General features: G+C 50.2%; 1 protein-coding gene across 1 annotated transcript; it reads left to right on the forward strand.

The window, feature by feature from the left end:
• The first annotated feature begins 261 nt into the window (after positions 1 to 261).
• LOC114225722 (keratin, type II cuticular Hb5-like) lies at positions 262 to 14,056 on the forward strand. Its single transcript, XM_028125443.2, has 9 exons — positions 262 to 684; positions 3,362 to 3,570; positions 4,966 to 5,026; positions 5,627 to 5,722; positions 6,400 to 6,564; positions 6,804 to 6,929; positions 10,169 to 10,389; positions 13,163 to 13,194; positions 13,905 to 14,056. The coding sequence occupies exons 1-9, from the start codon at positions 262 to 264 to the stop codon at positions 14,054 to 14,056; spliced, it is 1,485 nt and encodes a 494-aa protein (XP_027981244.2).
• The last annotated feature ends 4,042 nt before the right edge of the window (positions 14,057 to 18,098 follow it).

Raw genomic sequence — 18,098 nt, forward strand, 5'->3', positions numbered from 1 at the left:
AGCAGGGGACAGGTTTATTGTGATGTGGGGTCTCCTCCACATGCTTATTAAAGGAGACAAGTTTCAGCTTTGCTTCTCGGTCTGCCTAGCGGGAGATTCCCACGCTCATAAATGGCATTAATAACTTTCTCCTGCCTTTTATGTTGTTGGGAGGCCTGTTGTCTGCCCCATAAAAGGCAGGGGCACTGACAGGTCTCCAGCCTGAGAGCTGCACGCTTCCGGCCTCTCCACCTTGCCCACGCTGCCCTGCACGGCTGAGGCATGGCCAGCCGTTCCTACCGCTTCGGCTCCGGCGTCGGAGTCAGGAACTTCAGCTCCTGCTCTGCGGTTCTGCCCAAGCCCTCGGCCCATAGCTGTGTCGGTGCCCTGAGCTCCCGTGGGGGCAATCCTGGGGGGCCCGGCCACAGGCACCTTGGGGGCTTCGGCAGCCGGAGCCTGTGTGCTGTGGGGTCCCCGCGCATGGCGGTGAGTTGTGGATGGCCCCTGCGCAGCGGGGGCAGCTTTGGCTACCGCTCCGGCGGTGTGTGCGGGCCCAGCCCGCCCTGCATCACCAGCGTGTCGGTCAACGAGAGCCTCCTCACGCCCCTCAACCTGGAGATCGACCCCAATGCGCAGTGCGTGAAGCACGAGGAGAAGGAGCAGATCAAGTGCCTGAACAATAAGTTCGCTGCCTTCATCGACAAGGTGGGTCTGCGGGCTGCTCCCTAGGGCTGTGGCCACAGGAACGGGCCAGGGACTTGGGAACCAGTGACGAGCTGGGTTCATGTTCTCTGAGTCCCAGGCCTGCTACTCATCAGCACATGGCCTTGAGAACATGACTGAATTGGGCTCTTGGTTTTCAGGTGTTACCAGCAGAGTCAAATGCAATCAGCAATGGGTGTGAAGCCACCAGACAGAACAGGGCGTTGATTGCTGCTTCTTCCCTGCCCAGCAAGAGCTGAGAGCGTGTCCGTGGCCCCATCTTCTGGATCTCAGCCACCACACAGTGGCAGGGGCAGGGGAATGGGCATGTCTGCTAGGCTGGTGTCTGACCCCACTCCTAGAGGAGATGCCACCACCATCCCCAGGGTGGAGAGGGGAACCAGGATGAGGAAGGGCCAGACGCTCCTCTCCTGCTCCTTCCACTGGGGACAGAGTGTGAGTTCCCAGGACTTCCGCTGGGGGCGCCCTCCCCACCCAATACTGACACAGATTAAAGACAGTGACTGGAGAAACTCCAGGGGAAGGCCCAAGAGGGGCTGTTGAATTGTACTTTGCTGATGTTGCAGTCTCTAAACCCGCCTTCTGGTTGGATGCAGAGCTCTGCTTTTCTCTGACTCAGTGGTGCCCCATCTGAGAGCCTTTCTGAGGGAGGACAGCCACTGAAGTCCAGGGGAGGAAAGGCTCATCTTCCAGGGCTGAATGGTATGCATATCTACACCCAGGGACTTTGGATGCACACAGGGTCACGGTGTGTGGGAGCTTTGCTCTCAGACAAATGCCACCATCAGGAATAAGCATCTCTGCAAGCGACGGTGCCATACATCTATTCTTAACATGCTGCTGGCTCTTCCCTGCCATCAGCTCATTGTGCAAACTGTTCATTTCACAAGGACATGCACCAAGTGGGGAGGTTGAAATCCAGCCCATGCTCTGTTCACCCGGCTGTGCGCCCCAGCAGGAGCCTGTGTCTGCCTGGAGCGGTCCCTTTGTCTAATTTGCTCGAAAGCACAGTGAGGGCCCTGAATGTGCAAGGACCTTTGCACGCAGCCTTCTGGGCAGCACCCAGCTATGCAGTCTCTGTTGTGGGCGGTCAGTTCTGGTCTGAGGAGCGAGACTCAGACTGCCACCCCAGGCTGGCTTTCCCTCCCTTGGGGTGGCCGGCAGCACCCCCACCTCCTTGGAATCAGCTCCGGGTGTGCAAAGTGTATTGCCCAGGTGGGTTTAAGCCAGCATAGTGGGCAAGCCCGAGAGTGGGCCTGCATGGGGCAACCCAGGGCAGATGCCTTTGGTTAATTAGGGTTTGGTTTCTTTTCCCACAATGGTGGCCAATTGAGGGCTGCTTTCTACCAGGCTTGTGCTCCCAGAAGATTAGGGCTTGGGAGGAGATCACCTAGTGCAGGGCTGGCAAGGGCACGGGGCCTGGCAGGACCCGAATGAAGCCAAGCTGAGACACATGCCGGTTGGAGGGGCAGCTGCTGTGACTCACCACCGGACCCAGGCCCGGCATCGCCCAAGCCTCTTGTTTGTCAAGGTCACAGAGATCCAGATTCTTGCCTGAAATTACTCAATTACTAAATGTTGGCAATGAATTTGATTTCCGTAAAACAGTTTGCTGGCCAAATAAAACCTGCCCACCGGGCAGAAAGAGCCTGGGGCCTGCCCGTGTACACTTGCTGAGGTTCTGCCGCTGCCTCAGTTTATCGTGAGGCTCAGAGAGAAGGAGGCACTGGGGCCTGGTTAGCGGCAGGGTCAGGGAGTGGGAAGTCTCCTAACTCCTGGTCTAGGGCCCCCGAGCTGGGCTCTCACGCCCCAGGATCAGAGGGAGGGAGAGCATGGTGGGTGCATTTTTAAATCACTGCCATAAAAATGCCCGCAAGCCAAGTGGCTTAAAAGAACACGAATTTATTATCTCGTGAGGCCAACATCAAGGTGTCCACCCTAGGGGAGGCCTGTTTTCAGGGACTTGCAGGGTTTTGGCAGAATTGAGTTCCGTGGGATTGTAGGACCGAGATCCCTGTTCCCTTGCTGGTTCACTGCCAGAGCTTGTTCTCAGTTTCTAGAGGCCACTGGCATTCCTAGACTCAGGCCCTTCCTCCCTCCACCTCCAAAGCCGGTGAACGTGGTGCAGGCCGTGTCAGGTTCTGAGTGTCCTCCACCTCCTCCTTCTGTGCCCCTCTCCACTCTTCTGCCTTCCTCATCCATTTTAAAGGGCCCATTTGATCCCATGGCGCCATCTGGATAATTCCAGATCTCCTGGTCTTCAGTGCCATGAGCTAAATTCCACCTGCAGGGGCCCTTTTGCCATGTAACACAACCTATTCCCAGGTTCCAAAGATTAGGATGTGACCGTCTTTGGGGGGCCACTTTTGCACCCCCCCACATGGCCTGGGGTGTTTTTGTAGGATGGATGTTATTTCATTCTTGCAGAGTAAACACATCACAAATATTGTGCTCTACGGGGAGGTGGGGATAGGGTGAGGGAACACGACTGGGGGAACATTTGTGACCTGCACTTTCAGGCTTTGCCAAATGATTTGGCCTTTGGGGGAAGGTCAAGCTGTTGTAGGTCAGGGGCCCTCCCCAAGGGCAGAGAAGGCTCTGGGTTCCTGGGCTCCTCTCTGAGCTCCCCCTGAGTCTTTTTCCTCCCCCTGGGCGGCAGGTGCGCTTCCTGGAGCAGCAGAACAAGCTGCTGGAGACCAAGTGGCAGTTCTACCAGAAACGCAAGTGCTGCGAGAGCAACCTGGAGCCCCTGTTCCAAGGCTACCTTGAGACGCTGAGGCGGGAGGCCGAGTGCGTGGAGGCCGACAGCGGGAGGCTGGCCTCGGAGCTCAACCACGTGCAGGAAGTGATGGAGGGCTACAAGAAGAAGTGAGTGCGGTCCGGCCAGGAGGTAGTTATGGGTGTGGGGCAGGTCTTGGCTGGGTCTACCCAACTCTCCAGGAGGCGGAGATCCATGAAGGTCAGGGTCATTCCAGGCTATTGCTCAGATGGTTCTGTTTTCTCAGCCTGCTCCATCTGGTCTCAGCTCCCAGCTCTTGTGGGCCCCATCCTGGGGAGATGGAGAGGAATGATGAAACAGGAGGGTAGAGATCACTGGGCTGGAGGGAAGAACTTGGGAGCAGTCAGCGCTAGGATGGGTGGAAAGGAAAGGTCCCTGGGGAGATATCTCAAAGATGATCCGGCCGATCCCCTTCAAGGTATCTGATGAGTTTGGATAATTCTTTTATTTACTCTGTAGATAAATCGCCAGGCTCTTGTTCTGCAAGGCTCTGCAATTCAAAGACCCATGTAAATCTTTCCTTTTAACCTGACTTGTTTGGTTTGGCCATTACCTAGTTTAAACTCACCAGGTCACTGCTAATTTGCTCCTCTTCACCCGGTAGATATGGACAGAGAGAAGGGCGATTCTGACATAATCAGTCCTGGTAATATTAACTGGAAGTAACTGGAGTTCTGATCTTGGAAGATCAGGTTTTCCCATCCAGATGGGCCCAGTGATGGGCTTACACTTTCCTTGAGGGGATGCAAATGCCGACACAATTCTGTTTGCAGGCGGCAAGGTCTGTCTCCCAGTGTAGGAGGTGTGAGGGCCAGTAATTACACAGCCCAGAGTTTATAGCAGCCCAAATTACTCTGTCATTAAAAAGTTGTGGAAAGTGTGCTTTGAGAACTCTGGTTCTCCCGCCGGATGGGCAGGGCTGCTTCAGGAATGACCTCATGCGCAGGAGTAAGAGAATGTGCAGGGTCGTGGAGGAGGGGGGTGGAAATGTCCCCCAGCAGTCTGGGCACAGTGTGGGGTGCTTCCAGGATGTCAAGTCCTTGGATGTTGGGGGAGGGGAAGAGAACGTCATGGGGATGGCTTCATGGAGCTTTATGTTTTGTACAATTTTCGGGTTGAAAGGCTCCCCCTCACCCCCCAGCGGAGCATCTGTCTTTCATTCATCCCACAAATATGTCCAGAGAAACTTCCTGCACACCAAGCAATTTAACCCAAGATGCAGAGAGGTGCAATGACTTGCCTGAGTTTTGCAGCAGTTTTAGTCCAAGCTTAGATCAGAAACCAGGGACTTGAGCTCCATGACCAGTGTCCTTTTGGTGGGTTCTTTGGGACTGAAAAATAGAAGTCCAAAGAGGCCAAGCCTCTTCTCCCAAGGCATGCAGCAAATGAAGGATAGAACCAAGGAGTCTTGAAAACCTAGGGCTCTCTGGCCGGCCCAAAGCCCTCCTCCTCAAGGGCCTCTCCACCTGTGTGTCTCTCCTCAGGTATGAAGAGGAGGTGGCCCTCAGGACCACAGCCGAGAATGAGTTTGTGGTGCTGAAGAAGGTGAGTGACTCTTCCCACATGGGAGGAATGAAATCTTGGCTGCTGGGGGCCTCTGAGACTCGCCAAGATGTGTCAGTCTAGTCGTGGTGGCCAGGCGCTCGAGTCCACTGACAGATGGAGGCCAGTTGGTCAGCAGTGTCCCTATGAGAGTGAAATTGATTTCCAAGTGGCCATGGGAGTTAAGCAGGGAGTCTACAGAGAGCTGGACAGCAGCACCATGAGGTCTCACGCCTGAGAGTCAGCTGCTTGGGTGGTGCCTGACCTGTGTGCCAAGGACGACCTGCTGGGGCGTGCACTCATGGCTCTGTGGCCACCACATGGTCACGCTCCATGGGCCAGTCTGGCTCAGTGGTAGCAGTCTGCCATTTTAGGCTGTGATTTTAGGCTACCCTCTTCAGAAAGATCTCCAATTCTGGAGGAATCAGAAAAAAGTCTGTAAGGGGTCAGAATTCTCTTAACTCCCTATTCCTAGGTGGTCCCACAGATGTTTCTGTGATAGAGAAGAGTGGGCGAGAACATGGCCTCAGGGCCCCCTATAGAGTGCAGAGGTCCAGGGGCACTGAGTGACCCTGTTATCCCTTCCTCGTGTGCGTTCACCAGGACATAGACTGTGCCTACCTGCGCAAGGCTGACTTGGAGGCGAATGTGGAGGCGCTGAGGGAGGAGATGGGTTTCCTGCAGGCCCTCTACGAGGAGGTGAGTTTCTTCCCATCTCCAGAAGAGCAAGTGACGGAGGGGAGGGCGGAAGCTTTTTGGATTGTGGCTTGTCTTGGGCCCTTGGCTCTGGAGAGGGTTGTCCATCCCTAACTCTTCTAGGGCCTAAACACCTCTCCTTCTGTGACCAGAGGAGATTTTCTCTTGCTCAGGCCTCCTTGCAAAATGGAAATGGGTGATGTCCTTCCTTTAAAATGATTTGAAAGGCTAGGATTCATTGCCTGTCTACACAGTATAACATGAAGTGGAGATTTGCGAATATAGGTATGGCTATACAGAGATAATAATATCTTATTAATTCCGGTAGTGTGAAAACTTAATTAGAAAAGCCAGGAATGTGAATCTGTCCATTATCTGGTTGATTACATTTATACAGATAGCTAGAGCTGATCTGGATTGTTGGGGCCCCAGGTGGAGTGATCCCCTTTGTCTCTATCCCTAGAAATCTGCTTCTGTTGATCCAGGCTTTAATGGAATTCCACCTTACTCACTGCCTTGAGGCCATGGTCCAAATTCCAGCCCTTTTCTCTTAAAATTCCCCTCTGAAATTTTCCAGTTTATTTCCTGAAGCTACAGGTGGGGACTGTTTTTTTTTACCCATAGCGATGGGAATCGGAGAGGGATTTGGAGCTGAGGGCCCTGGTTGCTGTCTCCTACAGGAAATCTACCTTCTTCAGTCACAAATCTCGGACACCTCGGTGGTGGTCAAGATGGACAATAGCCGGGAACTCAACATGGACTCGGTTGTGGCCGAGATCAAGGCTCAGTATGACGATGTTGCCAGCCGCAGCCGGGCCGAGGCTGAGTCCTGGTACCAAACCAAGGTGAACCGGAGGGCCGGGCTGCACATTGGGCGGGGAGGATAGCCAGAACCCAGAGCTTCCCTGGGACAGGTGCCCCTGCACTGAGAGGGGCTACAGCACAGGCCCAAGCAGAGCAGGTGTAGGAAGTGGGACCGTGGCTGAAGAACAGTGGGCTGGCTCTCTACAGTGACAACCCAGAACCCCCTCCAACAATGTCACAACCACTGGCTGTTTCTCAATGTTGGTCCCCCAACCCACAGTGCGAGGAGATGAAAGCCACAGTGAGCCAGCAGGGTGAGAACCTTCGCAGAACCAAGGATGTGCTCAACGAGCTGAACCGCCTGATCCAGAGGCTGACAGCGGAAATGGAGAATGCCAAGCAGCAGGTCAAGGGGCGCTGAGACCTCACCCGGTGCACCTGCCGCTTCTGATCTGCTCTCTGCTTTCCTCCTACCTGGACGGGCAGCTGCTATCTTTGGAGAGGCTTAGATTTTAACCACCTGCACCTGAAGTTTGCACAAAACATTTTAGGGGGAGGATAGGTCTGTCTACCTTCTCTGAATTCTGCTGTTATTTCCCTTCCTATCCCTTCACTGTTTCTCTCCTTCTAACATACCTTAGGTAACGTGGTCTAGGGCAGGTTGTGTCCTGCTGTCTCTCTCCCCGCCTCTCTGGATGGACTTGAGGTGCACAGACCTGAACTGATCCCACGGCACTCTGTTCAAAGTGCACACTACCACCGTCTGTGCATCTCTGCAATTGAGCGTGTTCTTCCCTTCATCTTTATTCCGTTCTCCTCCATCCCCAGACTTATTCTCATGCAGCTAATATACGTCCCTCTTCCATACATATATTTGCATACATACATACATATGTATCCTTTAAAATAAATTTATATAAACTTCTTAGTGTTTTAAATTTACATAATGACATTACACCATAACTCTCATCTGATTCTTCCCATAGCCCGTTCAAAGTCTTTGAAATCCATGCATGTTGCTCTAAATGATCTGTTTCATCTTTTCTATGCTATCGAATGCATTAATATTCATAAACCAGAGTTTCCTGTCCATTTCCCTATGGATGGCCACTCCGTTTGCCTCCAAGTCTTTGCTACTACAACCAGCTGTATCATGAACATTTTTAATATATTTTTACACATGTATACATGTTGCCATGTATATCTACATGAGCGATGTCTTGAAGGTATAAAGCAAGAAATGGAAATGTTGAGTTGTAGGATATTCACTGAATTACTTCCCATAAGAACCCTCAGAACTCTGTGCCGGCACACAGTCCCACCATAGACAGGTGGGGGCTTCTGCTTAAACTCACTTACTATCAGACTCCAGTACTTGTGGTTTTAGTAGGTGTGAACCAGCAACAAGTTGTTTTTTAAATTTTCATTTCTCTGGTTAACTAGTGATGTCGAATGTCTCCTCATAGGCTTACTTACTCATCTGCATTTCCCATTCTAAGCACTGCCTATTCCTATCATCTGCCCATTTTTGTATGGTGATTCCTGTCTTTTTTCTTGACTATTTGCAGGAGATCTTTGTCCATTCTGTCTAGACTGTAATCCTTTGTCAGTTCTGCATGTTGTAGTTCATCTCCTCTCAGGCTGTCACTGGTCTGTTTGCTTTCCTGAACAGAAATCTTTAACCTGGATGTGGCCACACCCATCAGCTCGTCCCTTAATGGTTTATACTTACGAAGGTTTGAGGTCACAGAGGTATCCTCTTGCATTCTTGTCTTCGACTAGTTTTATAGTTTTACCTCTCACATTTAGGTCTTTAACCTGTCTGAACTTTATTTTTTGTATATACAAAGAGTAAGGTTTAAGCTAATTTGTTTCTACAGATAGTAAGAAAATATATCATGTAATGCGTTCCTTACCCACTGGTTTGTGATACGACCTCTGTCCTGATAGTGAGTTCTCACACACCCGCGGCTCAATTTCTATCCTCTCCCTTCTGTGTCGTGGTTCTCAAACACTGTGTAAGATGTATCCCAATTAACTTATTGCTATTCATAGCTGAGGTGATAAAATATGGGTATGGTCCTGGAAGTGAAATTAGAGAAGATTGGAAGTTATCCTCGCTTGCATGCTAATACGCTTTTAAAAATATTTATTTCATTGTGGTAAGAACTGTTAATATGAGATCTACCCTCATAATGCATTTTTTTAAGGGTACAAGACATGGTTGTTGACAGTGTGGTACAGTGGATCTCTAGAGCTTATTCATCTTACTTGACTGAGTCTTTATGACCATTGATTAGTAACTCCATATTTTCCCTCCTTCCGGCCCCTGGCAGCCACTGTCCCACTGTTTGATTCTATAAATTTGACTCTTTTATTTTAATTTTAAATTTTTAAAAATTTGACTATTTCAGGTATTTCATATAAGTGGACTCAGGTAGTTTGTCTTTCTGTATCTGGCTTATTACACTTAGCAAAATGTATTCAAGATTCATCCATGTTGTGGTATATTGCAGAATTTCCTTTTTTTTTTTTTAGAAGTCTGAATAGCATTCCACTGTATGTTTATACCATGTTTTCTTTATCTGTTCATCTGTAGATAGACACTTAGGTTGTTTCCATGTCTTGGCTGGGGTGAATAGTGCTGCAATGAACATGGGAGTGTTAATATCTCTTTGAGATCCTGATTTTAATTTTTTTGGATAAATACTCAGAAGTGGGATTGCCGGATCATAGGGTAGTTCTATTTTTAATTTTTTGAGGACCCTCCACACTGTTTTCCATAGCAGCTGCACCGTTTTATATTCCCACCAACAGTTTGCAGGGGGTTCAATTTCTCCACATCCTTGCTAACACTTAGCTTGTTTTTTTGATAATAGCCAACCAGGCAGGTGTGAGGTGATTCTCATTGTGGTGTTGGTTTTCATTTCCTTGGAGATGAGTGATGCTGAGTATCTTCGCATGTACCTGTGGGCCATTTATATGTCTTCTTCGGAGAAATATCTCTTTAAGTTCTTAGCCCATTTTGAAAATCAGATTATTAAGGGTTTTGTTTTTGCTATTGAGTTGTAGGAGTTCCTTCTGCTTTAAGTGGGGCAGAAGGGAGGAGCTACAGTTAGTATGTTGGGTGTTTACGTGGGGAATTCTTCCAGTATGCTGATCTCAGTGGGTCAGAGAATGGAACCCTCTACAGTGGCCTATGAAAACCTGGGCTTGGCACTAATTACTGGTAGCTTAGGGCAAGTCACAGCTTCTCTGAGTCTCATTTTCTTCATCTGCATAATGGGAATAACCATGCCTGTTCTCACAAGCTCACAGAGTAACCGGAGGCAGATAAGGTAGCATCTGTGAAAGTGTCTTGTAAACTAACAACGGTAAACAAACGTAAGATAATATCACTACTTATTACCCGCCCTGTCCCAGTGCTAACATTCCCTCCCTCTAACGGCTCACCAGGGACTTGGGTTTTACAATAAAGTGGTACAAAAATGGAGGAAGAAAGCTCCAAAGGGCCATTGTATCCCGGCTTAGTTCATTTGCAAGTTGACCATTTTGAATGGGGTTGATCGAGGCCATGGGGGACCCACCAGCGTTCCCGCAGCCTGCACCCCCCTCAAACTCCTTTCTTCCTCTCCTCTCTGACAGCGCTGCAAGCTGGAGGGTGCCGTGGCAGAGGCGGAACAGCAGGGCGAGGCGGCCCTCAGGGACGCCAAGTGCAAGCTGGCGGGGCTGGAGGAGGCCCTGCAGAAGACCAAGCAGGACATGGCCTGCCTGCTCAGGGAGTACCAGGAGGTGATGAACTCCAAGCTGGGCCTGGACGTGGAGATCGCCACTTACCGCAAGCTGCTGGAGGGCGAGGAGAGCCGGTGAGGATGGGGCTCAGGGTCACTTCACATCCCTACCCAGGGCTTGAAGACTGTCTCGCTTGACTATAATCCTCCAGGCAGAGAGCATTCAAACCCAGAAAGACTCCAGAGAGACTCTAGAAATCATGGAGTCCAACCATTTCCCCATTTTCAGACAGGGAAACTGAGGCCTAGAGAGGGGAAGGAACTTGTTCAAGGTCACAGCTACACTTACATCACACCAATCTCCTGGTTAGGGTTCCAGTGATCTTTGCCCTCCTACACTGCCCCTCTGGTGGCACCTCAGGCTTGTTCCAGGACAACTGCTTTACCCCGTTGGCTGAAAGGATGTTTCTGCAATCACATCTCAGTGGGTTGCAAAAGCTGGAATCATTCAGAAGATTTGTAAAAGGCCATTTGATTTGGAGTGCACAGACAAGGAGCCCCGTAGTTCCATGTTGAGGACCAGCAAATGGAGATGAGCAGCTCAGCGTCCTTGCTTAGCAGGGAAAGACAGGGCTGGACATAAATCCATCCTCCAGGGGACCAGGGTTAGTGTCCCAGGGAGGCTGTTGGGGGCTTCTCAGAGGAGGAGGTAGAAGAGCTGAGGGGGTGGGAAAGGGACAGGAGACATCAGGCTCTGCTGATAGTTTGAGCCAAGAATCGGGGCAGTGAAGTCAGCAAGGGAAGGAGCAATGTGGATTTACACCTGGGGTAGTGGTGGGGCCCCTAGCCTAGAGGTGGCCGCATCATTACTGCCTCCTAGCTGGGTCCTGTCACGGAGGAGCAGGCTAGAGTGGGGGGAGTAGAATATAAAGGTTAATTAAGATCACAGGCTGGGAGCCAAACCACCTGGGCTCAAATCCCAGCTTTACCACTTTCAACTCTGAAACCTGATGCCGCAGCCTCCTAATCTGTAAAACAGATAATCATAAAACCCACCACTTTAGGCTGTTGCAAGGATTAAGTGAGTTAATGTGCATAGTAAGCACAAGTAGGAGCAGGTTACAATCAGAGTAAGAATCTGTCTATCCAGGGTGGCCAGGCAGGGCTGTACTGCGGAGAGGCTCCTTATTAACCAGGTTAGCTTTAGAAATCTGACGTGTGTGGCACCCAAGGCAGCCGGCCATGCTGCTGGATTTGTGCTGTGCTTGACCAAAGCAGGTAAACTTTTCTGTCCATGTCCTCAGGCCACCAGAGTCTACCTCCTTCTTTGTACACTTAGCCTCAACCCGCCCATCTACCCATCTACATTCAGTGAGGCACTGGGCATTTGCGCCATGAAACTTACTTTCATTGTAATCATTATCATCATTAGCGTATTAATAACTCCACCATATAATGAATGAGGCACTGTCTCCAACACAGGAGATTTTATTTTATTTTTTAAAGATTTAATTTATTTATTTGACAGAGAGAGACACAATGAGAGAGGGAACACAAGCAGGGGGGAGTGGGAGAGGGAGAAGCAGGCTTCCCGCAGAGGAGGGAGCCCGATGCGGGGCTCGATCCCAGGAGCCTGGGATCATGACCCGAGCAGAAGGCAAACATTTAACGACAGCCATCCAGGCGCCCCAACACATGAGATTTTAAAAGATGGTTTAGTGTATGGCATCTTGCATATTGTGTCCATTGACCTTTTAACAGATTTTCCCTTCTTGGCACTTAATAAGTTCAATTGGACTACGCAAGTAATTCTCATTGCAGAAAATAAGAAAATAAAAGCAGCCATCATCACTCGACTTGGAGACAGCTGCCACTAGCATTGTGACTCCACAGGCAGGATGATGGCTAGAATCTTCTGGAAGGGCATAGTTCCAAGGCTGTGGTAGAGTCAGATTCGCGTGGCAGGGAAGTGAGCCCAAAGCATAGATCCTCACTGAAAAGCTGTAGTGTGTAGAGGTGCTCTGCATCGGGCAGAAGGAATCAGACTAGAGCTTTCCTGGAGGGTCGGGTTTGAAGCTGGGGGTTAACAAAGAGGGAGACATAGAACTGAGAGTTCAGGTGGGTGTGAGGGGGGAGAGGGCCCACTGCAGTGATATACATATCCCACCATCAACGAGATGTTTCTAATGTTAATAGCAAGCACAGTGGATTTACTGTGTGCTGGGCTCTATTTGTAGGCACTTGGCAATGTAGAGCTTACCACAATCCTGGAAGGTGGTATGATCATCCCCGTTTCAGAAATGACAAGACTGAGGCATGGAAAGCCTAGGTGACTTGTCCAAGGTCAAGTGGCTAGTAAGTGGCTCAGCCAGATTTGTGCCCAGGAGGCTTGGCTCCAGAGTTCAGGCTCTTAACCACCATACTCTCCTGCCTCCCTCTGCATTATCAAGTCAGGTGGATATCTGGGGTAGCATGTAAACTCATGGGATAAAAATGGATCGATTAGAATGAGAGGCAAGTATTTTCCTACCTACAGGTGTCCAGTTAGGCAGTGGCTGATCCCATCCTCTATTGGGCTGTGCTGGAATTTGCAGCCAGGGGTCAAGGAGGATAACCCCCACTGTAACCCATGTCCACCTTCAGTACACCAACTTTGCATGGTCGAGAAGCAAACAAGGCACAAAGTGGCCCTTTGGGTCCTGCGATCTAACATTCCCCTGTTCTTTCAGGATCCCTGGGAGCAGGGGCAGCGCTGATGCTCTCTGCAGTGGGTAGGCAGCATGCCCCCAGCCCCACAGCTCTGCTCCCCTCACTCAGGGTGGAGCAGAATAGGCCCAGTCGAGCAGGAGCAGAGGAACTCCGTTCTGAATGTTTGCTCTCTCTCTCTCTCTCTCTCTCTCCCCTGCAGCTTGTGTGAAGGCGTGGGCTCCGTCAATATCTGTAAGTTGGGTGTATATCATGGGCATCGTTCTTTTGAGTGTTAATACTGGGTTGCATCTAATGGGTGACTCTGTCTGCGGGGCACTGGGTGCGGGATAAAGGGGCTGAGGTCTCTGGGACCTGCACAAATGGTTGGTCCAAAATATTTGGCCCCTCTGCGGGTCCATCTGGAACATGCGTGAAACCGAAGCTAGTGATGATGGCAAGTTCTGCCCCCCTAACTGGTTCTGCGAAAACAGCCCAAGTCTTTCAGTTACGCAAAGAATACTCCTCAACTGGCACAATGTTTTGATAAGAAACACGAGATGTTTATTCTGATCATTTGGGGCCACTGCAGGCAACTCTTAAATCTTTATCTTTAATAATCCAACATGTATGCAGTCCCTAGGCTAAGTGTCTATCCGTACTTCTCATCCTTGTAGCAACCGTATTTCTAGATGATTCCACCACTGTGACCATCAGTTTTTGCTCAAAGATTGTATAAACACATCTCAACACTAGTCTGGTTCAAGTAGAGTTAGGTATCCCGTTGGCTAAACACACTCCTTCCAGAAACAGATGGCAATGGGTTTGGATTTGCCCGGAGTTGTAAAGATTCATGTTGCTGGTCGCGCCGAATGTGAAGAAAGCAAATCATTGGTTCCAAAAAATTCTGGGTCATGTCATGTCGGGGATGGAAGAGAATTCTGACTCAGTGTCTCCTTCCACAGGTGTGAGCCGTTCCCAGGGCGGTGTGGTCTGCGGGGACCTCAGTGCCACTATCCCCCGTGGCCTGGGGGGCGTGGCAACCAGCAGTGGCATCCTCTGCTCCCCCTCTGTAGTGGGTACCTGCTCCAGTGTCAGATCGGTGCGGTTTGTGTAGGGGGTGTGGGTCTGACGGGGGCAGGGGTGGGGAGCAGGAGGGAAAATCATTGCTCTCTGAGACCCTAAGGTCAGTGTAGGAGTTTCCCCTGGCTGGGAACCCAGACAGACTCTCCAGTTTCCTTCTTACTGCAGTTAGGACTTAGCCTTCGAGTGCATGACTGCCACCTCCATTGAGTCTCCCTTCCGGGCCGTCCAGCTTTTTGATAGAAGCTGCTCAGCCACTTCCTTCCCCAACTACCTTCAGGTTAGCAGACATTTAGTAAGTAAGTACTGACTACGTGCCAGACCCTCTGGGAAGGGAGCCGTGTCGGGGAACGGCGATGCGTGGGCACACCTCTGCTTTGCCCTCAGAGGAGCGGCGGGGCGTGTCGCTTCAGCACTGAGGGGGAGCAGGGCAAGTGGACTGGGGGTCTGGGAGGCCCCTCACTGATCTGAGAGATTGTGCATTCCCAGGGTGTCCCCCAACTCTTCACGTGTCAGGATGGAAAGGTTGACTGAAGCTAATGGCTGAGGTGTTTAGGTTGGTGGTTGGTTGGGATTTTTTTTTTTTTTTTTTTTTGTATTTGGACAATTCCTGTTATGGCTCCTTCTCTCTTTGAATTTGCGTGATTAAATATTGACGGTAAAAAGTTTTCTCCTAGTGTAAATGAATGCCTGCTTCCTTTGTGGTTTTCCCCAGCTCCACCCCCCCTCAATCCCTGACCATCTCAGTGCTTCTGCAAGTGTGGTCCACGGACCACCACCACCAAGTCAGGGTCCCCAGAGATGGGAGGTGGAGGGGACTTCTTCAATTAGTAGATCCTGGGCTCCATCCAGAACTACTGAAGCAGAAGTTGCATGGATGAGCTCGGGGATCTGAGTTTAAACAAGCTCCCAGGTGATGCCTAGAGGAACTAAGGCAGACAACCACTGGTTTATGTGGGCAGAGGGGATTAGGAGGGTCGGGCGATTCTGACCGCGGAGCTGACTTCCTCTCTGACTCTCACAGGATCAGCTTCATCTCTTTGCATTTCTCCTTTGACTTTGCCGAAAGGTCAGAGCCAGTCTGGGGCCCCCACGCCTGGGTGGGGTGGAGGCGAAGGGAGCCCCTGCTAAGTGTCAGGCACATTGCATGTGTATTTCATTCATTGCTCACAGCAGCGGCATTATTATTCTTGATTTTATAGATAAGGAAGTCCAGGCCCAAAGAAGTTAAGTACCTTTCCTGAGGTCACGTAGCTAGGCCAGCGTTCAGACTGAGGTTTAGGGAATGCTCAAGTTCATACACTTTCCATTGTCTTGCCCCAGTTGTACCTTCAGACTAAACATCCTGGCTCATCAGACTGCTTCTGGACGAGGCGTTCTAACTGACCCTGCTTGCTAGTCAGACACTTCAGAAATAAGACACAGAAGATCACACAAAGGAAACTCCTCGAACTGTGGTAGAAACAACTCCCATAGTCTCTGCTCTCCAAGAATCTTGCTTGGGCAGATCTTCCTATGGGGCAGTTAATACAGGTCAATTATGTGAGGACCTAGAAGCAAAACCCAGACTTCTGGTTGGAGGACATTTTCCCTGACGGCCTGGATGGGGCAATTGATTGGGGAAATCTGCTTCTGGCCTATTCCTGAACTGACAGTCCCCAAGAAGTCGCACTGGGGAAGTCTGTTTGGAGTCCCCGGTGAGGCATGTGGTGTCCCCCTGCTGAAGTGGAGAGAGGGGTTTCTGATGGACAAGTTTCTTTCATTTGCTTTTAGGAAGAATTCCACATCTTCCACTTTATTTTATTTGGGATTAAAACAAAAGATTCAAAAACAACTTGACCAGGTAGAAGATATTTTGCCATGAGAATTCATACTTGATCTCAAGACATAGAAAAACCTATGAGCAGTTCTTTGGGCAATGCAGTCCTTCTGATGCTTTCAGAATGTGTCCTCAGGGGGCACATTGTTCCCCTGCACCCCTGGGAGGACCAAGATCTTTCTTAGTGTATTACTCCCCTAGTCTCTGCCTCCTGGCCTTAGAGGGTCCTGCAGGGGCTACATGCTGGGCACACCACGGTCTGGATCCCACCAAGTTTGAGTGGAGGTAAAATCAGGTCCAAGGGCCACCAGATCTGCTCCGAGGAGGAAAGGGAGTCCCACTGGGCACCTCCTGCCCTGGGGCAGAACAGGGGATAGAATGGGGGAGGGCCTGCCTTTCCTTTCTGGTGGCGATGGTGGAGGGTGTGTATACACATTTTTGTGTCTCATTTTTAATGCAAAAGCTCATCCTTGGGGTGCTCAGTCGGTTGGGCATCCAACTCTTGATTTTGGCTCAGGTCATGATCTCAGGGTCATGAGATCAAGGCCCGCATTGGGCTCTGTGCTGAGCACGGAGCCTGCTTGGGATTCTCTCTCTCCCTCTGCCCCTCCCTGCCTCCTGCTGTTTGCTCTTTCTCTTTCTCTCTCTCAAAAAAAAAAAAGCTCATCCTTCGTGCGCTACCTCCACCCCACTCATTCCCTGGCTACCCACTCTCACCACTCCTGTCCAATAGCACCAAGAGAATAAGAGTGGGCACTTTGGAGGACCCTTTGTTTTTGAACTAAGTGGAAGTGGGCAGGGATTTCCAGGGGGCACAAAGGGGGTCTGGTAAGGGTCGGGGGAGGGTCAGGAGAGTGGTGTGAGGCATCTGTGAACTCAGCCATTCCCCAGTGCAAGTCCCCCCCCCCCGCAAAAAAGAGAGCAGAACCTTGTTCATGTGTCCTCACTGCTCTACTTTTCAATGAACAAAACACTCAATAAATACAGACTCTTCTTAATATCCACATTCCCAGAGAGTGTCAGTGGCTTGCATATGCGGACAGAGGGTAAGCCCAGATAGCCATTTCCAGTGTCCCTGTCCGTTCCAAAGAGCGATATACTTTGTGATTTCCTTGCTCATGTGGTTAGTTTATATTTCTCACTATGCTTGGTTCAGGTGAGTAATGGCAGCGATCTGTGTTTCCTGAGATCCCAAAGACTAAAGCAGGGACATTGGAGACGCTGGGCTGGTTGAAGGAGCCGAACTGGGAGTGGGTGTTTGTGAGGATGGTCCAAAGGGAGGGTATTTGAAACTCGGTGGAGGAGAGCTTGTGGCCTCAGGGAGGAAAGAGAAGAGGAAAGCCTAACCTGACCTGATTTTTTTGAAAGGACTGTAATCCATACTTCCCTCATCCTTGTATTTTGGGGGGACATTGACTATTTGAATAAGGGGAGACTACAAACAGAAGGTCTGATTTTCTCTGATGGAGGTCTTATTTGGTTTGTGGAGTTTTGAGGGAAAGGGAGCCCAGGAAAGAGCTCTGGAATCACCCACATGGGCCAACTTTATTGTTTGGGCCACTTGCTCTGGAATTTACCTGGTCTCTTGATTTCAGACCACTAGGTTTCTCCTTAAAAATTTTTTTCTAATAAAACTTTAATCCCTCATTGTCCTTGGAGCATATCCTTTGCTTTGTGTGAGGAATAGTTCTTTTATCGGGAGGAGGGCCGTGGGAGCCCCAGGATCCTTTGCCTCTGCATTTTTGCTGTTGGCTGCAGGGAGGGCTGGGGTGGAGGTTTCATCCTTATAAGACGATGGCACCTCTGCCTGGCCCAGTCAGGTGACTGGTCTTTGCACACAAAGCATGGAAACTCATTAAAAAACTTATTACTATCTCCCAGCTTGTGGCTGTTTGACTTTTCAATGCATCATGTCCTATTTTGGGGGTACCAGATTTGGTATCTTAGTTATGTGTGACCCAGACCTATGGGAACATCCTGGTGTTTTCCCCCCACAGACTCATTCCAGAAACCCAGAACCACGGGAGGTAGCAGGGCTGAGGAGGGCTCAGCTCACAGAGCCCCAGGCTGATGTAAAAAGTGTGAAGGCCACCTCCTGCTCCATGTCTCACTGAGACATGGCAGAGTTCATGCTCAGGTTTTGATTTTCAGCCCCTGACTTTTAACCTTTCCTGTGGATGAGTGTTGTGCCCTAAAGTGAACCTTTTCCTATTGTGATTAGGACCATGCCCTTGAGTCCCGGAGAAGTGAGCGAAAG

This window comes from Eumetopias jubatus, unplaced genomic scaffold, assembly GCF_037043125.1.
Source record: "Eumetopias jubatus isolate StellerSeaLion01/CBP00866 unplaced genomic scaffold, mEumJub1_p1.0 scaffold_8, whole genome shotgun sequence".
In the NCBI taxonomy this organism is placed as follows: Eukaryota; Metazoa; Chordata; class Mammalia; order Carnivora; family Otariidae; genus Eumetopias; species Eumetopias jubatus.